The sequence below is a fragment of the Manihot esculenta genome, chromosome 18 (assembly GCF_001659605.2).
Source record: "Manihot esculenta cultivar AM560-2 chromosome 18, M.esculenta_v8, whole genome shotgun sequence".
NCBI classification, from domain to species: Eukaryota; Viridiplantae; Streptophyta; class Magnoliopsida; order Malpighiales; family Euphorbiaceae; genus Manihot; species Manihot esculenta.
Window position 1 is genome coordinate 2,206,068 of NC_035178.2, and position 22,965 is coordinate 2,229,032.

General features: G+C 35.8%; 5 protein-coding genes across 7 annotated transcripts; 2 read left to right on the forward strand and 3 right to left on the reverse strand.

Moving 5' to 3' along the window:
- Window positions 1-2,247: 2,247 nt before the first annotated feature.
- On the forward strand, window positions 2,248-5,250 carry LOC110606813 (proteasome subunit alpha type-1-B). Its single transcript, XM_021745799.2, has 2 exons — window positions 2,248-2,801; window positions 4,519-5,250. Exons 1-2 carry the CDS (start codon window positions 2,451-2,453, stop codon window positions 5,011-5,013), a joined length of 846 nt encoding a protein of 281 aa, XP_021601491.2. The 5' UTR covers window positions 2,248-2,450; the 3' UTR covers window positions 5,014-5,250.
- A 1,170-nt stretch (window positions 5,251-6,420) lies between these two features.
- Window positions 6,421-9,717, reverse strand: LOC110605955 (uncharacterized sugar kinase slr0537). The gene is made up of 8 exons (XM_021744649.2): window positions 9,268-9,717; window positions 8,433-8,696; window positions 8,253-8,324; window positions 8,079-8,117; window positions 7,702-7,809; window positions 7,404-7,501; window positions 7,155-7,266; window positions 6,421-6,801 (listed from the first exon to the last, which is right to left on the reverse strand). Exons 1-8 carry the CDS (start codon window positions 9,427-9,429, stop codon window positions 6,553-6,555), a joined length of 1,104 nt encoding a protein of 367 aa, XP_021600341.2. The 5' UTR covers window positions 9,430-9,717; the 3' UTR covers window positions 6,421-6,552.
- A 2,777-nt stretch (window positions 9,718-12,494) lies between these two features.
- LOC110606666 (gamma carbonic anhydrase 1, mitochondrial) lies at window positions 12,495-15,425 on the reverse strand. Its single transcript, XM_021745582.2, has 5 exons — window positions 15,154-15,425; window positions 14,761-14,904; window positions 13,894-14,019; window positions 13,645-13,796; window positions 12,495-12,923 (listed from the first exon to the last, which is right to left on the reverse strand). Exons 1-5 carry the CDS (start codon window positions 15,266-15,268, stop codon window positions 12,645-12,647), a joined length of 816 nt encoding a protein of 271 aa, XP_021601274.1. The 5' UTR covers window positions 15,269-15,425; the 3' UTR covers window positions 12,495-12,644.
- Window positions 15,426-15,453: 28 nt separating this feature from the next.
- LOC110606667 (protein RER1B) lies at window positions 15,454-17,881 on the forward strand. Of its 3 annotated transcripts, none has more exons than XM_043953007.1 (4): window positions 15,454-15,726; window positions 16,179-16,543; window positions 17,161-17,341; window positions 17,508-17,881. In XM_043953007.1, exons 2-4 carry the CDS (start codon window positions 16,194-16,196, stop codon window positions 17,559-17,561), a joined length of 585 nt encoding a protein of 194 aa, XP_043808942.1. In that variant the 5' UTR covers window positions 15,454-15,726; window positions 16,179-16,193; the 3' UTR covers window positions 17,562-17,881. The 3 variants fall into 3 exon arrangements, with proteins under 3 accessions (XP_043808942.1, XP_043808943.1, XP_043808941.1); XM_043953008.1 differs by having other exon boundaries at window positions 16,182-16,543; window positions 17,471-17,881; XM_043953006.1 differs by having other exon boundaries at window positions 15,524-15,726; window positions 16,182-16,543.
- A 1,775-nt stretch (window positions 17,882-19,656) lies between these two features.
- On the reverse strand, window positions 19,657-21,636 carry LOC110606814 (phenylcoumaran benzylic ether reductase Betv6-like). Its single transcript, XM_043953005.1, has 5 exons — window positions 21,370-21,636; window positions 21,138-21,272; window positions 20,433-20,655; window positions 20,137-20,340; window positions 19,657-20,045 (listed from the first exon to the last, which is right to left on the reverse strand). The coding sequence occupies exons 1-5, from the start codon at window positions 21,634-21,636 to the stop codon at window positions 19,879-19,881; spliced, it is 996 nt and encodes a 331-aa protein (XP_043808940.1). The 3' UTR covers window positions 19,657-19,878.
- Window positions 21,637-22,965: the final 1,329 nt, after the last annotated feature.

Below are 22,965 nucleotides of genomic sequence, written 5' to 3' on the forward strand. Positions count from 1 at the left end.
ACAATTTATGTTATTTTTTACATATTCTCTACTTATATTGCTTTACTAAATTACCTTAAAATTAATGAATTTAATAAATTAATAATAGAGAAAAAAGGTGGGGGCTACATTGCTCTCTGCACCTCCAGTTGCGACAATTTTATCTTAATCCATTGGACCGACCATATTCAGCATTTTCAAAAATTCAAAATTCTAATCATTTTAAATGTCGAGTTTGTTTATTAATAATTCAATTTCATTAATTGTCAATTTTTATATGATTGAAAAGGTTATAGATGTATTTCATTATGAAAAACATAATAATTAAACAAAACAACATTATGTTCAAAAATAATATTTATTAATTTGTTTGTAGTTTCATACTTTTATTAATTCAGCATAATAAAATGTCTAATTATTTACTTAATAAATAACAAGTTGTGTATTATTTGACAAAATCGAAAAAACTTTAATTGAAATAATAAGGATAAAGGTTTATAAAAACTACAACTTAATTAGAATAGGCGAACGTATTTTATATTAAACACAAAAATCGACGCAAGGGCCAGCCTTGTTAATCCATTGTGTCTACCAAAAAAAAAAAAAAAAGACGCAAAGGCCAGGGCGCGATGGGACGGAAAGGCTTAATTCCGTCTTTTCCGTTACTCTTTGATTCCGGATAAATCAGTGTCTTTTTATCGGACGTATCGAATTTAATGATTTGGTGAAATTAATTTTTTAAATTTTATGTTAAAAAGTAAATTTCAATATTAACCCTATGAAAAAAACAATTTTAGAAACGCTGCAGAATCGCCAAGAAATTTATATCGCTGTGCGATCTGAAAACTCCCAATCATCACGAACTCAGCCGCTTCCTTCACATGGGGAGTGGCCAGCACCAATACCAATCTTCCACTCAATAGCTTGGACCCCACCCCAGCACTGGCATTCTCCGCGGTCCAATCCAAGCAATTCTGAATCAGAAGAAAGCTTGGATCTTTCGAATTTGGGTCAATATAAGAGATGTTGATAATTATCAGATTAGCTGTCCTGACTGTGTGGAGTGAATCTGTATGAAATTATTGTTTTCCTTATCATTTTACCAATTAGGATGGGGAGAAATAAGCTTACTTTTCTTTATCATTTAACTAAAGCATTCAATTATGAATAACTTTTTCCCCCTTTCATGCCTATTTTTTTCAAAAAAATCTTTCGCTAGTTACTGCTGCAATGATAGCTCGACCAACCAGCATTTGTATGCCGTGACCCACAAAATAATGGAGTTATCTTCTTAATTTACGTAGCTACCTAGATTTGATTTTGCTTTTTAATATACTTTATAATTAATTAAAATACTACTATGAAAGATTCCCTCAAAAGAAAAGTAAACTTGTCTGGGTTTTATGCATCTCTTTCCATGCTGATGACCTAGCCTAGATTCTTTACTCGATTTTCATGTTTAATTAATCCGTTCGAACTCACTGGTCCCTGTTGAAGCATTTTCATGCCTGTCAAAGAGGGGGAAAAAAAATTTGTGGGTCGTGGCCCCTCCCTATGTCGAGCAAAACTGTACAGTAGAAGGACGTTGATATTGATATTTTTGTCATCTCAATTGTCTACTAGCTACAACATTATTCATGGTTCACGTAAAAAGGCAAATGCTGCTTAATTTATATTAACTAAAAGTTATCACTGTGTGGTTCTGGGAGCTAGAGAGACATGAGGCCATGTGCAAGCAAGCCAATTAGTATCTTCATGCTTCAACTTTTTCACCTATTAACGGTAACATGAAGCTCCACCTTTTTACCCACACCAACTGATATTCCATATACGATTTATGAAGACTACCTTTTGGTGGTAGATCTCAGGAGTATCTCAAGCAATGATAGCAAAAACAATTCAATATCCAAATTATCAAAAGCAAAGCTTATATCCATCTGCCTTTTCTTCACTTCCTTTTATGTTTGTGTGCTGCTTTAACTGGCTGACCAACTCAGCTCTTTCAGCCTTTGTGCCTCTTTTAATTAACAATTTAAACTCTGTCAAAAAGAAAATTAAGCAAGAATATTCTTAAAGTTGAGTACCTGTTAAAACTCTACATGTTACAGGGAACTGCAAGCAGAATGTTGAAGCCCAAGATGAAGAGCCCAATCTTAGCTGAGACAATGGTCGTCTTGTAGGCTAAAACCCATTTAAGTTAATGGGCTGAACGAACCCAAGCCTTGAGAGTCCACATAATCGCTTCCCCATTACAGAGCGGTAAGGTCTATTGGGTTTGTGTTTCTCGCTCAGCAAGCCACCGTAGTCCTAACTTGAGCAGAAAGAAAGCAAATCCTGCAGATGCTTTTTCTAAACACTCGCCATCTCTTCCTCCATACTGTATAGCACCAATTAGAGAAGGGACAGGCACATTGGTGGAGTGTAAAACGGCAGCGTAGTATCTGAAGAAGAGACGTACACAGCGCAAAATAATGTTTAGGAACCAGTACGATACCGACGTCACCACTTGGAGCCCCGCCGGAAGGCTCTTCCAGGTTGAGTATGCCATGGAAGCCGTCAAGCAGGGTTCTGCCGCAATCGGACTCCGATCTAAGACACACGTTGTTCTCGCTTGTGTCAATAAGGCTAACTCCGAGCTCTCATCTCATCAGAAGAAGATCTTCAATGTGGATGATCACATCGGCGTCGCCATCGCGGGACTCACTGCCGATGGTCGCGTTCTTTCACGGTACATGCGATCCGAATGCATTAACTACAGTTTCACGTACGAGTCCCCACTCCCGGTTGGTCGACTCGTCGTTCAACTCGCTGATAAGGCTCAGGTTCTGAACTGTTGCACTTTTAATTTACTCAAAATTTCTATTGATTTTAGTATGTGGTGAATTTTCTTTGTGAAGTATTAATTGCTTAATTTATTCAGATCATGGAATTTGAGAATTGTGGTTTTAATTTTAAGAGTTAGGGTTGCCGTTGGCTATTTGTGCTGTCTGATAGTTAAATGCAATAGACATCTTTTGAGGTTCATGCCTTTGTTTTTTGCCCCCTCATTTGGCCTTACAGCTGCAATTTTGTTAAATGTAGGGCATTTGTGAAGAGTGTTTTGCACTCTAATTCTCTTGAGTTGCTTTTTAGTTGCACGGATGTTTGCTTTAGATCTTGTTTATTTCAAATAATTAATGCATTTTAGCTTTAAGGACGCAAAATACAAGTGCTAAAAAAAGCAACCGTTCTCGTATTTATACAGCCTTCACGGCCATAGTGATGCTTGATGACCCTTATGATGTAGCTTTCGGCAATAGATTCGGTTTTTGAACCATTGTGATAAACGAGATTATTGTACTTTCAGTACATATGGCCTTATGCTCAGATGGCAATCGACTTCTACAGTTTATGGATTTCAATACTACCAGCATTCGACAGAATGTATGGGGATCAACTCAGCAAACCTGTCTCTTTATGATCAGTGTTTTGGATAATAGGAATATATGGGTGCTAAGTACTTTTAGTTTCTACAAACAAATTCCATGTGTTTTGTATTTGTAACGTATTAGGTTTCAGGACACATTCAAATTTGATTTAAATAGTATGATGCAACCTTTAAAAATTAAGTTGATAAAGGTCTGTAATAAACCTGGGAGATATCATTATCATTTGTGAAAAGGTGATTTGGGATAACTGGTGCTTGGAACTGTTAGCTGCTTGGGACGGTTGATGCTCATTGTTTAACTGATACTGCCACATTTCCTCTAGCTAGCATTCGCTTGCCATAATGCAATATTTTCCTCTGGAATCACTTCCTTGTGAGTTCCCAGGCGAGCGATTCCAAGAGATTTTCATCTCCTTATTTGTTTAGAGATAAAAGATTCCTGAGCACAAATGAAATCACAATATTGAAATAGTGTCTCATTAAATTATTTTTCATAACTTTCATTTCAATGGGAATGTAAAATTTCTACTCGTTACAATGAGAAAATATATTCCAATGTGCATGAGAAAGTGATGATAGGATTTGCAAATCTTTTAATGTAGCTTTCCTGGCAAGCTAGATTCCCATGCAAACCAAACATGGGAAAGTTACTATCCCAGTTGGCAATCACTCTAGCTACAAATGGTGGCTTATTTATGGAAGCTCTTCTTTTTATATATAAATATTTACCTTTATATCATCTTTCTTTTATTTGCTCTTAGTGTTGGCTTGATTGTGTTAGTTATTTTACCTTTAAACTTGTTCTCGTATGGCTTTAAGGTCTGTTGTTGTGCAGCAAAATAAAATGAATGAATGACCATAATAATGAATTATCACCATCTGTTGCGTTGAAATGCCTATATGCTTGTAGTGTTGGTCTCTATTTATTCAATATTTTTTCTAGTGGAAATTTTCTCTCTCATATCTGTAAGACCGAATCTGTGACACTTGTTAGTTTGTCAGTGTCATGGTTGGGCTAATTTTGCTTTTTGGTCAAATTTTAGTTTTACACTGGTGAACATGAGAACATCCATCAGGAGCTGATGTAGGTGTAACCATTATTTGAGTGGCAGGTATGCACCCAACGCTCTTGGAAACGACCTTACGGTGTTGGGCTGCTGGTGGGTGGTTTGGATGAATCTGGAGCTCACCTCTACTACAATTGCCCTAGTGGGAACTACTTTGAATATCAGGCATTTGCCATTGGATCTCGCTCTCAAGCTGCAAAAACATACTTGGAACGCAGGTTTGACAACTTTACAGAGTCTTCACGGGAAGATCTGATTAAAGATGCTCTCATTGCAGTTAGGGAGACCTTACAAGGAGAAACGCTCAAGAGTTCCATCTGCACAGTTGCTGTAGTTGGAGTTGGGGAGGCATTCCATATACTGGATCAGGATACTGTACAGCAGTTAATTGATGCATTTGAAATCGTTGGAGAGCCAGAGGGTCCTGCTGCTGAACCTGAACCTGAACCTGAACCTGAACCTGAACCTGATGCTGCTGCTGCTGCTGATCATGGTGCAGGTGCTGCAGCTGACCAGGGTGTGGCTCCAATGGACATATGAGGATGCAATAAATGACTGCTGCATCACTGTCTGAGTTTTAGTTGATATTTTCAAACATGGTTACAGAATTTAGTTGAAAATGAATGGCACCGTGGAAGACGTATTTTGGTTGTATTATTTTATGCAATTTATCTTTGCCTTGTTGGTGCAAACATTTTTATGCTAGCTTCTGGTGGACATTTTCTGCAATTTACAGGAATATCCAATAGACAATCACTGAACTAGGTGTTTTTCCAATATGATGCTGTTTTTTGACATTGAATTAATGCAACATCGATCAGGATTGGCAGCATAGGCGAATTATCAGAATAATGACACAGCTCGTGGTTAGAGTATGTTTGTGTGGGAGCAGCATAGTACTGCCTTAAAAGGAAAGCAACTACGACACATTTGCATCTCAAAGTACTGATCCCTTGAAGCGCTTGTTAAAGAGTGAAATTTCTTGTGTTTCTGAAGTTCCTTCGCATAAGCAAATTCTACTTGTACTTAGAAAATAGAGAAGATTTGGAGGCATGTTTGTGGGAATGAGGGTTGTTCCTTGTTGCATTCCTTTGCCATGCCTGAGTCAATGAAGTTGATGAGAAATTAGTCCTCTCGAATCCATTCAGACGGATAATCGGTGTTCTACTCATTATTCACCACCTCGAATAGCACTTCCCTGAGAATTATGTATGAAAATTCGGTAGAGGAAAAAAGAATTATCAGTCATAAGGCTTACAAGCTGACTTGCTTCAAGGTTGCTATCGACAATACAAACTAGCTTAACGCTTTATTTTCTAAGCCTTACAAATGTTTGTCAAATACATTTTTATATCTCAATAGTATTTCATATTAGTTTATTAAATACTCAACTTAAAATTTTAATCTATTAAACATTTAAATTTATAAAAATCGTAATAATTAAATACAAATTAATTATATTATTGATAACTTGTTAAAATAAATCATAAATAGTTCAACTTGTTGCTAATTGTGCTTAAAGTTTTATCCATTAAACTTTAAATTTTTATTAAATGATAAAATTACACTCACATAATTTTATCGATTAATAAAAATTTCAAGTATAATAAGTAAAATTTAGAATATAGTCAACAATATATAAGATTAATTTTTATTTTTATTCAAGTAATTGTAACAATTTTATTTTCTTTGAATCTATCGATAATAGATATTTGATTTAGATTGGATGAAGAGACTAAAGAGTATATAGAACTAAAATATACCTATTTCACAAACAGTGTTAAAGAGTTAGTTGGAAAAATAAAGGGACCAAATGATAATTTGTCCAATTATCAAATATCATCCGATCGATCCTATTTCAGCTTGTTCTGTTACGCTTAGTGCAATTCAATGGAAACTGCAATCTGTCATGTCAAGCAGAAAAGAATGCGGATAACAACTTTGAACTCACTAGAGAATAAATAGCTTTCTTGTATTCATGAAATTGGCACCAAAATGCAACTACAGCTGCCTCCATTCTCATTGGAGTAACTAAATTGTAGCAACTGACCCAAAACAACTTCTATGCAAGTTGTGTAATCAATTGCGGACGTCAGGATTAGGGAGACCCTTCATCTGCATCTGTTTGTACATCCACTGCCGGTTCTCTGGGGTCACCTCACCCCCAAGGGACTGAACCACGGCTCCGCCACTACATGCGCCAAGTTTGCAGCATTCCTCCAAAGATAATCCCTTTACCAGTCCATACAAAAAGCCACTGGCAAATAGGTCTCCTGCTCCAGTGGCATCGGTTGCCTTTGCTTCCCCAACGGCTGGAACCCGAACAGTCTGTAAGTTGGTAAATTTTAATATAATCCAACGATAAAGAGAAGATGAGCACATGAAAATAGAATGGCATAAAATGGAAAACAAAGGACAAGTTTCATACACTGGAAACTGAGAACAGAAAACATAAATTTTTTCTACTGTCCTGGATATAGTAATAACAATAAAGGAAGGCTGCCATTTGAGGAAGGTATAGATGCAACTGGTACCATGTTCATATATTTCTAGAGGTAAAAGATGGAGAGTAAAGCAACAATTTAAGGCAAGGCACCTTGCCGCAATGAGAAATTATGAGAAATTGACAACACTAGTTCATTGAGCTTATCTGAAAATGTGCAAATACAAAGAGATCTGACCTCTTTTCCATGCTTTGCAATGCATCCGTTGGGACCTAAAGTCACTACAGCCCACTTGCAATATTTGGCCAAGAATTCTAGCGCAGCCTCAGGATCAGCATTTTGTTCATCTCTATGAACATTTCAAGATAAATCAACCACCACTACTAGAATCCATCCAAGAAAAGACTATTAAGTGAAATTTGAAACTCTAGAATAATAACTTGTCTCAGCATGTTAGATCAAGAGCATAACTGAAGTAATAAATACCTTAGAAGTTCCATTGCTTCATCCTCATTAGCAAAGCAAAGGTCGATGTCCCCAGACTCTAGCAATTGAAGGAGAGGTGATCTAAAGTTTCGAATCATCTAGCCAAAGTTAAAGCATGTAAGTTAATATATTGATAAAGCAAACTTGGGGCTTGATTACTGCAGAGTAAAGAACGAAATAGTGATTGATGATTCCATTGCTGACTTGAATGTTCAAAATCAGACTATGTTTGATAACCAAGATGGGCCATCCGTTTCATTTAAACTAAAAGACATGCACAAAATCAATAAAATTATACCTCAAAACTGGCCAAATCCAACGAGACATAAACACCCTCTTGCTTTGCAATCTTGATCGCTGCTTGAGTAACTTCTATATTGAATATTCCATATCTCATCACCACCCACTGTAGCAAAAACCATACTATTAATTGCTAATGTAACATTATTAGTCTCAGACAATCACTAACGGAGCAGTTGATGTCAAAATCATTAATGTGTATATCTTCACACTATAGAATATTTGTCCATTTTTAATGGACTTTCATTTTAGCCCAACTAGTTTGTAGTTTGTCTCCCACAAAAGATGAGAAAACAAAGAAACATATAAAAGCAACAGATGGATAGAATTTATCCACAAATATAATAAATATAATCCTAAAGCTAGCTGCCTAACCTTAGAGCCCTTAAAATCTTCCTTGGTCAATTCATCAGCCTGAAAAGAACGAAGGTAATAGATAAGTTGGCAATGACTCATCTAGATAAAGAAGGCTACACCAAAATCCTTGATGTTGGTAAAGATCAGAAGCATATAAGATAAGCAAAAATAAAGAAAGACAGAAATATGCACCTGAACTTTGACAGCATTTGAGAGACAAGGTCGCATTGTACGATTGCCCAACGCATCAACCAAACACACACACTGTAACAAACCAATTACTGACAAAGCTTCAGATTTTGAGAATAGAAGCTCAATAAAAAGACATCCAACATTTTTCCAAGTTTACAGAATCTGCAAAACGAAAATCACCTGACCAGTGGGTCCCTTCTTTCTCCTCAATCTGGAGAGGTTCACCCCATTAAAGCCCATATTACTAACAAACAACTTGCCTTCCTCATCATCCCCATAAGCCCCAATAATCCCACAAGAGACTCCAAAGTTTGCACTAAGACCCCGAATTGTATTGGCTACACTGCCCCCAGCAATTGTCCGCATAGGAGATGTATCATCAGGGGATGCGAGCATATGCGTTTTCACCTCTCCTAAAATGTGCTGAAGTTCTTCGATTGCAACCTACACAACCCCAACAAATTTACAAATTTTGTTCAAAACATATAATAGTGACATGTAAAATCAAGAATAAAAAGTCATCCGTGTATGTGGGGAAGATCAATAACAGAGACCATTTTGCATAGTTTGAAAAACAACCACTAAAATATTATAAAGAAGAAAAAGACAACCGTAATAACTGGAATTTTGAAGTCCAGATAAAATTGAGATTCGAATCAAAACTCATTGAAACTACAAGCAGAAACTAAATGCTAAGACACCTTAGTTACTTAAAGTGATACCAGCTGAGCAAGAACGCTACATTCCCTCATTAAAGCTTGGTTATTCGAGCTCACATGTGCCCATTGATTAAAAAACATAGCAGAAGACACAAACGGGTAAACAAAACATATAAAAAAAGTCCAAAAAGAATATACACAGATGAGAAAACGGTCAAAATGATGAAATTATAATACCCATTTTCTAAAAAGCAGAAATCTCTACGTAACAAGAAAATTAAGCAAAGCCAATCCAAGATCAAGCAAAACATTACGAAATTGAATCAAGAGAAGTGCTTTAACAAGAGGGTAATTACGGGTATGGAGCCACCGCGGTCACCGGGGACTTGATCCAGCAAGGACCAATCGACACGGACAACGTGGTCTATAAGAGCGACAGGCTGGAGACCCAATATAAGAGGATGAGGAGCAGAAGCAGGAGCAACATCACCGTTTCTGGGCGAGGCTTCTACTCCCATATTCAAAGGGTATGGTTTCTTATATCTTCTTCCGAGTTGTTAGGAATTCTCTGACGCCTTCTTCCTTTGCATTGTCCTCTGCGTTTAACCTCTTCGCTTTGTATTTATAGAAAGAAGCTTCAAGTCCCGCCAGGAGCCCAGTTCATTTTGTTATTCCATACCCATTTGTACCATAATGCCCCCTAACTTGAAGGAAAATTACACTAATACCACACAGCATTAGATTTTTTAATTTTTATTTTTTGTCAAACTCAGCTTGAGATCTTTGATCAGTAATGTTTAGGAAGTTTACTTAAGCAAAACTACATTTTCCATAATAATAATAATTGTATTTATATGGAATTAATTTCCTAAATGTAAATGTATTCTTAAATTAAAAAGACAATAATACATATTGTATTTGTATTCACTCAATTTCATAAAAATAATTATACTTATTTTTCACATATATTAAAAATATAATTAATGCAGTTAAAACAATGAATTTTATATTGTATTTTCAAATACATTTCCCACTTATATTATATTATTCAAATTGATTTAATAAATAAAAATTAAACAAAAGATATTTTTTTCCCCCTTCTCTACATTCTAGAAGTAGAGTGGAGCAATTCACTGAAAGTTGATTTAATCTACATACCCCAATTAAAGAATGCCTTAAAAATTCACTTTCTTGTGGTAAAAAGAAAGAAAGAAAGAAAAGAGAGATGGACGTAATTTGAAGAAGGAAGAAAGTAGTTTTCAAAATGTTTGATTCTTTAAATTTTCGGCCAAATCGAAAAGCATCGGGGTTGGTGGATGGATAGAGTTAGCTTTTGGATTTTGAGGGAATCCTAAATGCCAATGACCAATCATCAATCTCACTTTGGTCTAACAATGTTGAATTTGAACCTATGCCTTCTTCTTCTTCCTGTGTAAAAAAAAAAGAAGAAAGAACATTCAACGCTCCTTGAGGTTCTTGAAATAATCTTTATCTACAAATTACAATGAGTACGACTACGAAATTGAAAAAAGTAATGTAATTGTGGTTTTTGATTTTGTAACGGATACCCATTTATTTGTTAATAGAGCTCCTTTATAGTTATTACTCTCTATAATATTAAATAGCGCATGATTTCTTTAACTTTTTTCGATTGGAAATGTCTAAATTTTAGACAGATATCAAACCGAAAGAAGAAAAGCATGCCCCCACTTGGCACAGCGCCACAGCCGGATACTCCCCCCACAAAAAAGCAGACACGCAGTAAATAAAGCGAAAAGAGATAGGATTTTCTATATAAGGGGAGTGGGGGTTTACTTTGGACTTGCTTTTGCTTTCTCGCAATTATTTTCTATATACAATTCCTAAAAAGTTATATTCTGCTCAATGCATGAGTGTGTTTTACCACAGTACCTGCCCTGCCCTGCCCTTCACTTTTCTATGGCAGCTTCTGCTCGAAACATCATTAGCTCCCCCCTATGTGTCTCTATTCAATTTGATTGTGTTTACCAGTAACATATTTTTCCAATTTTCTATTTGCCCTATGAAAGTTTATATTATCCAAATAATAATAATAATTAAAAGCAAAGTATAGGCTACCTACCCCCATTAGCCACAACTGCAATTGGAAAGCCTCAACCACTCCCAGTATCCCTTGTAGCTTCATCGAATAAGAGACGGAGGACAAAACAGTAGAAATGGGTTAGTAGAAGAACCAAACAACAAATGAGGTAAACGAATCATACGGGAGTTTTGGATTTGATTAGAAGATACGTTAGCTTAAATCAAGGGGAATTGCATCTGCTTTTTCAGATTCCAAGCAACCCGTAATAATTGCTAAACGAATCTAATCACCATTCACCAGAAATATAAAATTAAAATTATTGTCTCTCTCCCATTTTGTAGGGTTAGAATTCATCATCCAGGGTTTAGGCACATGAATTAGCAATTTAGAATCCCATAACCTAAATACATTTCTATTTTCTCAAGTTACGCACCCAAGCTTGCATTGTCATTCCCAAAAGATAATTCAAATCGGAAAACTGTTAGAAGCAGCCATCATCAAGTTGTCAACATTGTTTTAGAGCGAGAAGCGGGCAATCTACACCTTAAGGAAGAGAAAAATACAAAACTGAAGCAGGAAATTCCCTTACCATGCTCATATGCTATTGATTTAGTTTCCCCGAGGAAAAAAGACGCCACTTGACCTAATCATTCGACACTCGAATTAGAATCCTATCCATTTTCACTACCATAAGGTGGTATATCAGCTACATTGGAATATGGTTTACACGCAGTAAAACACCAAATACCACTCCCGCCACCAACACCATTGACCTGTATCAGTCACAGGTAACACAAACACAAACGAAAAAGTGCTCATGATGATCAAATAACTAGAATAAAAAGAAGAGATGACCGGAGGAGGAGGAGGACAAGACGCATTAAGTAATGCCAGGAAATTTAAGTTAGCGGTTGCTTGCATCTGATCCCTCGATACCATGGTAAACTCACGCTACAAAACTTCTCTTGATTAATCTTTTTTACAGCTAAAAATAAGCACCCATTGATACATGCACTCAAGGTTTCAAACGTTGTTCATGTGGATACCAGCCAGATACGTTCCTTTAGTCAGAGTCTCGCAAAAGCAACCACTCATGCTCACCTGCGCAGCATTATGGCCTTGCATGCATACACATACAAATGATGCAGCCCCTTCCAAGATCCTGTCAGCAATTAAACAGGTACTATTCCATTACATTCAAACAAACAATATACCCCTGCTTTGTTGTTACTCCCTAGATTTCGCGTTTAATTGCAAATTTTTTTTGAAAAAAAAAGAAAAAAGAAAAGGCTTCCAAAAGTTCATAGGAGAAGACTGCACTATCGGAATGGACTAATTTAGTCATGAATTTCTGAAATGAGTTGATATCAGAAATGCAGATCAAAATCACGCCAAGAAACAAACAAGGACCAGGTGACATCAAAATAAGTCCTCCTTCATGGCATTAACTTCTCCCATGGAAGAAATATAGTCCAAATGATCACAAGTTAAACAGAGACAAAGTAAAATGGGCCATTACTCTGCCACAAACGTGTTTGGTATTATTATGAAAGAATGTGGTCCCTTCATGAATTAGCAAAAACAACAAAGATCTTTGAACTCAACTCTCAATCTTTGAACTTTTAAGAAACAACACCTCGTTATAATTTATATATTTTTTTTTAAAGTCCCTTAAGTTGCCTTGGGTGCTTTATCTGGTAGGATATTCTGTGGAAGAGTAAGTTCAAGGGGAATTTCACGAACAACACCCAGCATTGAGTCATACTCTTCATCCCGACGAGCAAACTTCTTGCGAAGCACCTTCTCAAATTCAATCTCATCAAAAGGCTTAGCATTCTCAGTAGCGTGAACCTGTGCTAGATTGGAATAATTGGTTGCTGATTGAGAAATAAAGGCTATCTCTTCAGCAGTTAGCTTCCTCAGAAACTTTGCTGGATTGCCTCCCCAGACCTGCATATATTTAAGCTGGTTTTTAAGGCAATTGTCTCATGTGTAGTAATTAAGTGATCCAATAAACAATGCCCATGCCTTGTGTGCGAGTGTGTGTGTAAAATGGAGACAATCTAACTTGGGAACAAAAATGAGGTAGCTTTTCCTCCCTTTTTATCATAAACAATTTAAACAGATAAATTAGAAACATTACCGAAGTAAGATAACCAAAATATTGTGCAAGAAAACGAAGATGGGTAGGTAAAACCAAAAGGAAAAAAGGACAAAAATAATGGAAAGGGTATGATTCTATCAAATACTCTTTCTACCAAATTAAGACAATTCAGAATCCTTGCAATTTCAATTAGTTCCATAATGTGGATGAAACTCCACGAATAATTCATATGAATTATTACAGTGGATCAAGTTCAGGTGTGAACAATACCATGCTTCAGGCACAAAAATTTCAAGACTAGTATAAAAGTTACCAAACCGGCTATTCTTTTGCATCATCAAGAAGTTCAATATTACTAAGTCATACATGCTAAATTGGTTCATCATAACATTGTGCATCCAACATTCACAAGCAAGGGCATTGCTCACACACCATCCTAATACCTTTATGCTTTAAATATCTTAATATTTTTTCTTTTTATTTCTAATTCATCAGCTAAATAACTACATGTGCGTGCAGAAAGAAATTTATGTTAATAAGCAGAGAGACAGTGTGCGGCAGAACAACCTCTCCCGCAGGGATCTTTGTGTTCTGTCTTACAAGGGCTCCAGCAGCAACCATGGCATGTTTCTGTACAACAACACCATCAAGAAGTGTTGCTCCCATACCAACAAAAGCCTCATCCTCAACAGTGCAGCCATGTAGAACAGCACTATGGCCTGCCCAGTTCAAACTTTAAATCATAACACATAAGATAGTTAAAGCCTATATCAGGTTGGTTAACATCCAATACATGACCACTGCCATATTGCTCACCTACAGTAACATTGTCCCCAACTATAGTTGGTAGAGCCTTCCCACTTAGGTTAGATTTTGCCACATGCACAAGGGAGTTATCTTGTATGTTAGTTCCACATCCAATGCTAATGCTGTTCACATCACCTATTCACCAAGAAAATTTACACAACTGTAAACAGAATCAACAAAGACAACCATGTGATTTTCATTCTAAAACTCACAACTCGCATCAAGCTGAAAACACAAAACTTACAATGGAATTTCTTTCTCATACTACACATAGAGCCCTAGCAAAGGACAACCCTAATATAAAACCAAAGACTCAAAACGAAATGCTGAGATTAATATGATTTAGAATCTTTTAAGACTTATCACGCAATAAAAATGATCCAAAGGCAGGTATCCTAGTTACTCTGTAGTCTTGACAAGAAAAAAAATTCATGAGCACAATATAAGAAAAAGGAAACATAGCCTCAATGTCTTCAAGATAGGTTATAGTTACTTGTTTTCATCAAGTCAATTCAACTTAACTAAACTTCAATCCTGGTCTAGCCGCACCATTTTTGACAGTTTAGCCAAACACTCTTATTTTTGTTAGTATAATTTAGTAGAGAAGAAGAAGAATAATAAGGAGACCTTTAATGGAGGCAAGAGAATAATCTGCATATACTCAGACGTGCAAGTGAGAGACCATTATTGATGTACTTGATTTTGGATAAGAGCGTTTATGTTGAAAAGCTTAACAAGAAAGCTTCTTCACATATTGATTACAATTCAAGGAATGGAAGTGATAAACAATATTTGAGATTAAAACCATTTCTAATAATAAACAAAAAATTAAATGAATGATATAATGTATGAAAGAACGAGTCAAACAAACCTTACCTCTCAAAACACATCCATACCAAATAGATGATCCTCTTCCAATTTGAACATCACCAATGACAGAGGCACTAGGAGCCACAAATGCATCCTTATCAACTACAGGAGCTTTATCAAATACGTTCATGAGAGTTCGATGTCTCGACACTAAAGCAGAGAAGAAGTTACCCATTTAGTAAATAATTTAATCAAACCATAACAGCCTAACCTAAATTAAGCTCTTCCATCTTTAAAAAAAAAGTAGCAATATGATAAGGAATCTAAATCATGCAGTACCACCAAAAGCATTAGTATCACAAGCAATCGCAGATAACAATATAGGTAATGTACACCTAAGACACATGAATCACGGAAGGAATTTGGATGGGATCTAGGGTTTTGATATTAGAAGCTTACATTGTTCTTGGAAGTAATAGTTGCCCTGGAGGCGACAGCCGAGACGATCAAGGGCCTGGCCCGTCTCGCGAATCCAGAATCCGACGGAGTATATGGCTCTGCCAAGAGTTCCCATCCTATTCTATGATCGGTTTGTACTGCGAGATTTCACTAATCACTATACTCTAATGGGAATAAGAACGAAGCTTTGCAGGTGAAAATAGATGAATTTTGGGGAAGTAGACTAGTAGAAGGGCAAAATGGGGTTTTCGTGCATATTGAATTACCAAAGATTCCCTGATAGCCCGAATGGAGTTTTGGAACTTTGACGGGTAAAAAGGGAAATGCGTCACTATTCATGCGTCAGCAGAGGCAACGGAAAAACTAAAATACACTGATGAGGCAAAATTTTCGTTTACAATAACCTGCAAACTTTCCTTCTCCAAAAAGAAAAAAAAAAGCTGCAAAATTTGCTTGTTCTGAACAAAGAATCCAGAAGAAGGAGAGGATACCTGTTGATTCCTTTACCACTTATATACCTTTATTGGATCTGTGTTTTGCTGGGACCTGCCCTGACTGCGACGTTTCTTAAAGGTTGGCCTTTTTTTTTCTTCTGGCGTAGCTTCGTTTATTCAGCATCCTTTTCTCGATACCATATTAGCATACTCACAGCTTAATTAAGAAAAATAGAAACTAAATCTAGCTTTTTGATGCATTTTATTTCATATTATATTAATTTTATGTTCTGGGTAGAGCAAATGTGGGTTTGTGAAAATTAATTCATATAGTGGGTAAAGCAAAGTGGGTTTGTTCATGTTTTATTTGGTTTATGGCAGAAGAAAATAAAATAAAGGAAACGATAAGATGCTAGCAATTTGGATTTTTCTATGTAATTTATTCTAGAAATGAAGCCATGGTTAAACCTTGTGCTCGTGTGAGATCTTTGCTTTGTGGAGAAGATAATAGGCAGTGTAATATGGACAATATAAAATCAGCTTTTTAATTGACATCCCTTAGTTACTTATTTGATTTTGGTTCCTTATTAGAAGATATAATAATTCATGGAAGCAGCCGGGGGTGGTGCTGCCTCCAATGTGGCATCTCTTGTCAAGTGGAGAAATGATTTCTCAAGGGCTTTCCAGTACTATCTGGATCGATCAACACCTCATTCGGTGCAAAGATGGCTGGGCACTCTTGCAGCTACAGCAATTTATATGTTGCGAGTTTACTACGTTCAAGGTTTTTACGTTGTGTCATATGCCCTCGGAATTTATATCTTGAATTTGTTAATTGGGTTTCTCTCGCCAAAGGTTGATCCTGAACTTGAAGTTTTGGATGGAGCTTCTTTGCCAACAAAAGAATCGGATGAGTTCAAGCCTTTTATTCGCCGCCTTCCCGAGTTTAAGTTCTGGTAATTGATAGATTCCTCGTGCAAACTCTTAGCTTGAAGAATTTTTCGTCATTGACTTATCTTTGAGCATTATCCTCAACTAGGTCCTAAAGTTGACCTTCTAATTGGTTGTACTTTTTGGGGGCTCCAGCCTCCAGTCCAACAGTATCACTTGTTAAAAGCAGTACCTGAAATTTGGCGTCTTGAGTTATTTTTCATGTTTTGGAGAACATTTATCTAACTCTTATCAGGATATGTTTGTCTTTGGGCTTCATTTCTGGGAAATTTTTCTTTAATAAGGATTGGCTTGCTTTGTCATTTAGCCCAACATTTGCCTATCCTGGCTCTTGAACCTTACGACGAAGCATTACCTATTGAAACCATGTATAGCGTGATGGATTATGTAACAAAAGGTACTGCTGTAGTTAGGTTTCAGTAGCATGTCGGAATTTATCTAGCCATGTTTTTGCCTGGTTAGCCATGGCCATGGCAGGTTCAGAGTGCTTATTGGAATTTATGTTGTAGTTCAGTGCTGTGTATGCTTTTAGCATCCGTCTTGACACTGTTTTTATTTTCCTGCATAGGCTTTCTGTGAATTCTGGACTCAAAATGAATTGTTTTCTCTGTTGTGTTTTCAGGTATTCCATCACCAAGGCTTTCTGTATTGCCTTTCTAATGACCTTTTTTTCTATGTTTGATGTCCCCGTCTTCTGGCCCATATTACTCTGCTATTGGATTGTTCTGTTTATCCTCACAATGAAGCGCCAAATCATGCACATGATCAAGTATAAATATGTTCCATTTAGTGTCGGAAAGCAGGTGAGAGCTTTGCAAAATTTTAGCCATTACCATCCCTTTTCTCTCCGTCTTGTATCTATTCTCAAATCTTTTTGAAAATTTGGCGCCAATTGGCAACTAGTTACCTGTTGGTTTTCCTTCTTTCTTCAGTTAAAACATAATCACTTGCCTCCTTGATTGTTGACAGAGGTATTCTGGGAAGAATTCTGCTGCAAGTAGCAGTGGCATAACGAAGGACTGAACTTTTCTTACATCCAGATCCAGTGCAGCCTTTTCAAACGTTTAGTTTATAGGTTTTGGATAAATTAAATACATGTCAACTTATAGAACACATGCAAAATTCAAGCTGGTTGCCTCTTTTGATTTTGTATTTTATTAGCAGATGTTACTGGCATGCCTTCGCATACACACCTTTCTGAATTGGCTCATTCTATTTCTTTGTACACCCTTTCTTTTCCCTCTTTCTGACTTCATCTTTTTCCATTTTTTTAAGGGAATCAAATCTTGTATATGATCAGCCACCACATTTTGTTTAGTGTATGAGGTTGTTTGAGCTGTCAATTTGTGTAAATTGAAAAAGAAAAAATTCTGTTGTATGATTTGAGAGCCAGTGTCATGGCCCCCACCTTTATATATATATATTTTTTTTTCAATTTACTATCTCACTTCTCCCCTCCTCCCATTTTGACTCATTTGCTTCTCCAGCTGTTACTTTTTCCTGCAAATGAAAATAATCTGAGAGTTTCCTGGGAAAATTGAATAGTTAATGTAATAGAGAACAATTTAATTTAATTTTTGCTAATTTGCTTAGAGAATTCTCTTCCATGGCATAATTAACACAGTTGAAGATGACTGCAGCAAATTTTCTTAGCTTCACTTTACGGAAAAATGAAGACCAATTGGATCACCCCAGTAGCCGCCTCGCAGAAAAACTTTTACTTTCTATGTAACCAAGTACAAGTCGATAATGGAATATTGAATTTACAGCCATTCTCAGGCAAAGCAAACTTCAACTTGGCCTTCATTAGAATAGGAACAAAGGCAGCCCTCACCACATATGACTTGGGCCATCGGAATGCCAGATGGAAATGTCTTGTCAAATACCAACTGGTATAACAACTCTCCAACAACTGAACAACAAACATCTTATATTTATTTTTTATTTTTTGTTTTAACTTGACTTCATTCTAGAAAGACAAAAATAAAACAAGTTGAGTACTACTTAAGGGATTTTCTAATCATAGCGTTTCTTAAACATGGCCAGCTAATGTCTGCAAGTTCTCCTTCTCCTCCTACTACTCTTCTCTCCCTCTTTCAGATACAGAGACCCACCTACATTAAATTTCTCAAACATTGCCATATTGTGTTAATTTCCTCCGACAAATGAGTGAGAGAACTTTTGTAGTCATATTCTTCTTCTGGGCCGTCCTCACAATCATCACCCCTACGCTTATTCTCCTGTCAGAGTCTTCAAAACCTGACTTGTATTCCAATGGTGAGTAGAGGAGGAACAACTATTTACTTGTCTTTTTCAGATTGGCCTTTACTTCATGAGACTCATAAAACTTTTGGATATGTTATTTTGCTTGCAGTTGATAAAAGTGGAATGCTGAATACCAGAAGAATGACAGGATACGCAGAGAAGAAACTGAGAACAAAACTTATACCGTCACCACCATTGGAGGCACCAGCACCCGCTCCTGGGCAAGAACTGGTTTGGGGGACTAGATGGTCTAATTTGACAAGGATTTTTATGAAGAAATAAGACAGATGCTTGCTATTTGAGGCTGCATATCCGGGCTATGCAGGTTTTTGCTTCGTTCATGATTTAAACAGCCCTTTTGATATCTTCTTGTCGCCAATGGAAGTGGAAGACAGAGCTGTAGATGTATTTGTATATATGGAGCTTTGTAGCCAAAAGCACACACGGAAAAGAGAGAGATATCTTTTCTCCCCCTTCAACAAGTAATATGAATTTGGTCAGCAACAGCTTCTCTACAGAACAGAGTAGAAACTATAAAAAAAAAAAATTTATAACAAAGAACTTGTCGAGATTGTATAGCTTCTTAAGCGTACATGCTTTCGTCCTGATGTTATTGTTCTAAAGACAGGCTCTCCTTCCACTCCTCTTATCCATTTGAATAGATACTAATAAGATTAAATCCAGTGAATGGAATATCATTAGTTCATTTTATCTTCAGGGAATTGCCAATACAAACGCTTTCTGCACATTTATCTGAAAGCCTGTGTTTGAGCCTTGTGTTATATGTATAAACCAGTTTTGATTTGAGCCATAAATTAAAAAGGGGGAAGTGTTGAAAATTGTGAGCAGGAAATTGCAAGAACTTATCATCAGCAGAACACTCTGCAGTTTTATTCATAAGAAGATGACAATTAATAAAACTCCGAACTTTCCTCTAAATCCATACTGATCACTGCTGCTGTAGATATAAATCAGAACAATTCAGCACGGAAGGAGAAAAAGCATAAACACTATTTTGCAGAAACATCCACTTGCAAGTTGCAACCATTTGAATGGTTATTTCGCTGTAAAGTCCTCAAACTAACTGATCAAGCATTTCATCCACGGTGCTGTATTTGACATCTGGATATAGCTCAGAAGCCTCAACCCCCCATGAGGGATCAATCTCAAAGTTGGTCTGATCACCCTTAATGAAGATAGAGTGATTGATTGCAAGACCAACATTAAATGGAATTGGAGCATCTGCAAGAATGGTAAAAAAAACAAATATAAAATTCACCAACTGCAAGCAAATCTTTCCTATAGGAAAACAAATTCTCATACGTCAAAGTACCTTGGATGTCCTTGAGCAGCTGTTCTTCTGGGACATAAATTTTCTCCAGGGTCTTGCCCACCTTCTTCTCCCACAGAGCAACAAGCTCATTGAAAGTGTAAATATTGTTAGGAGGCATAATGAGGAGGGTCTTGTTCAAGGTTCTTGGATCATCTACAGCTTTTACAGTGTAGGTTGCAATGTCATCTTCCTTGTTGAAAATCGCTGTCAACAAACATATGCACAAACTTTGAGAAATGCCAGACACATTGTATTAAATGTATTCATTTGAATGATTTTGTAAGCAGATACCGAACCTTTGACATTGCCATCTCCTAGGATAGTGACTTTGTCGCCTCCTGATTTTAGCAATATGGGGAGGATGAAGGAGGCAAAGAAGTTGGCAGGCACATAAGTGTAGGGAATTCCTGCAGCTTCAGTGGCTCGGCGAATTTGAGCCTTTGTCTCAAATACAGATTTTGCTGGCTCAACAGCATGAACATGGTCCACATCATTCCCAAACTCTGAAGGCAAGAACCTCTGAACAATTCCAACTTATTATATTAAATTCCATTCCTTAGTAAGATTCATTGAGGGACTGCACCATCAAGTTTAAGTTTCCTATATAAGATCATCATTTGTTATTGATAGACAAAGACACCCCACCAGACCACCACACTTCATTGCTTGTAGATGCAGGCAATGTGGGCTAGTGAAGTGGGCCTCCTAGGAAGGATTGTTTGTAGGTTCATAAACCTATTAGGCCCACAAAATAATTTCTTGGAAAAAAATATCAAATTTTCACTGCAAGATTTTGCAATTATTCACTTTTTCATTTAAGGGCGATTTTCACCTAAACGTTCACATGAACCCTAGTATAAATATATGGAAAGGATTTTATGTTATATCCATATAAATCCGGGCTAAGCAAATTTTTGGGTTATATAAATAGTTATAGTCCTTGTTCCAGTGCATGCAAAACTGAAATCTGAAAATGGATACGAGAGAGAGAAAGTTCTAACCTTAACATTACCAGCTTCTTTAATGGCGGAAATAATCTTAGTCTGATCTGCTAGTTGCAGAGCACCAACAGTTGATATCACCGCATCAACCTGCTTAATGGCGTTCACCAAACTCTGATGATCGTAAAGATCCCCCTGCAAGTAAACCCACAAATCCATACATATACTATGCAACAAAAATCACATGTTTATAGAAGTAATATCAAGAGAAGCATCAGCAGAGAAATGTTACATGAAGTAAGGTGACCCCCAAGTTCTTGAAATTTTCAATAAGCTTTCCTTTAGCTGGATCAGAGAGAGTGGTCTCCCTAACCAATACGAAGGTTGGGTGGCCGGACTTGGCACTTGCTTCCACCACGAACTTCCCGAAATAACCAGTCCCTCCAATGATCAAGATCTTGCTTTTGTCAGCCATTGAACTGTTCTTTTCTAAAAACCACACCAAATGCTTAACAAACAACAACCATACAGAAAAGTGTGAACCTTCTTTTGGATCCATCAACTATTTATACACAAAAGCTTGGTTACTGAAAAACTTTTCCTTTTTCGCTACGCAGAAATAAATTTATTTTTATTTTTATTTTTATATAATTTTAAAAAATAATTCTCCAGTTATATTAATTAAATAATTAAAACTAATAAAAGCAAGCTACATTAACTAATACCTAGTGTAATTTTTATTTAGTTAAAATATTTAACTTTTTGGTAAACTTTCAAAATCATATACTAGATAAAGGAGTTTTTCAAAAATAAGTTATGATTTCTGAATAAATCCATTAATAAAAGAAATATAGAAAAAAGAAAAGAAAAGAAAAAACCCTGGGTCTAATTGCATAGGAAGATTTGATTGATTAATTAGGTAAAGGGTACACTTCCACCAATTTCAAGGAAGTGCCATCGCAATTCATAATGAGTTGTTGAAATAAAATTTTTGTAAAATTTTAATTTAATTAATTTTTTATTTAAAATTAAAAAAAATCTAATTCTTTTTAATTCAAAACTTTAAATTTTAAGAAAATAAAATTTATTTGATTTTTTTATTAAATAAATTGTTCCCACAAAACTTTTGTAAGCTTTGATAACTTAATGGGTGAACATGGACTGAATTTGGAAGAAGGTTCGACTTCCTACTTGGTGGTGTTAGTTCAGCCAGGCGCGTCTTTCAACCACAGAAAATATAGCACTTTATATGGTGGTTGTGTTGTCTTTTTTTCTATAACAGGGACACCATGAATTATAGAAATAAAATCATCCATATTTTTTTTTTAAATAGACACTGATATTAGAAAATTGAAATAGTAAAATTTAAAATTTTTTAAATTTATTTAAATATATAAATTTACAGAAATTAAAATATAAAGACTCCGAATTTAAATTAAATAATATATTTTTATTTATTAAATTAAATTAAAATAAATTATATAAATTTTTATTATTTTTTTTTGAAATAGAGGGTGGGGGAGTCGAACCTTTGATCTCACAAGAGTATAAGGATGCACTTTCACCAGACTAAGTCTCAGAGTGCTAAATTTTCATTGTTATTATTATTATTATTGGATACAAAAGAATATGATTATACATTAGAGCTAAAGAAAACATAATTACGTTTAATTATAACTTCTTAAGAAAGTAAAAATGTGAATGAATAAAATAGTTATAAAATCTACACTTAATAATCATTCGAAACTTTATTAAAATTCATTTAAATATTAATTTATATAAAACTATTTTTGTTACTATTTTTTATAGAAATTTATTGTTAATTATTTCATTTCATATTTTTGTCTATTTTTTTAATTATTTTAAAATTATTATAATAATATACGAA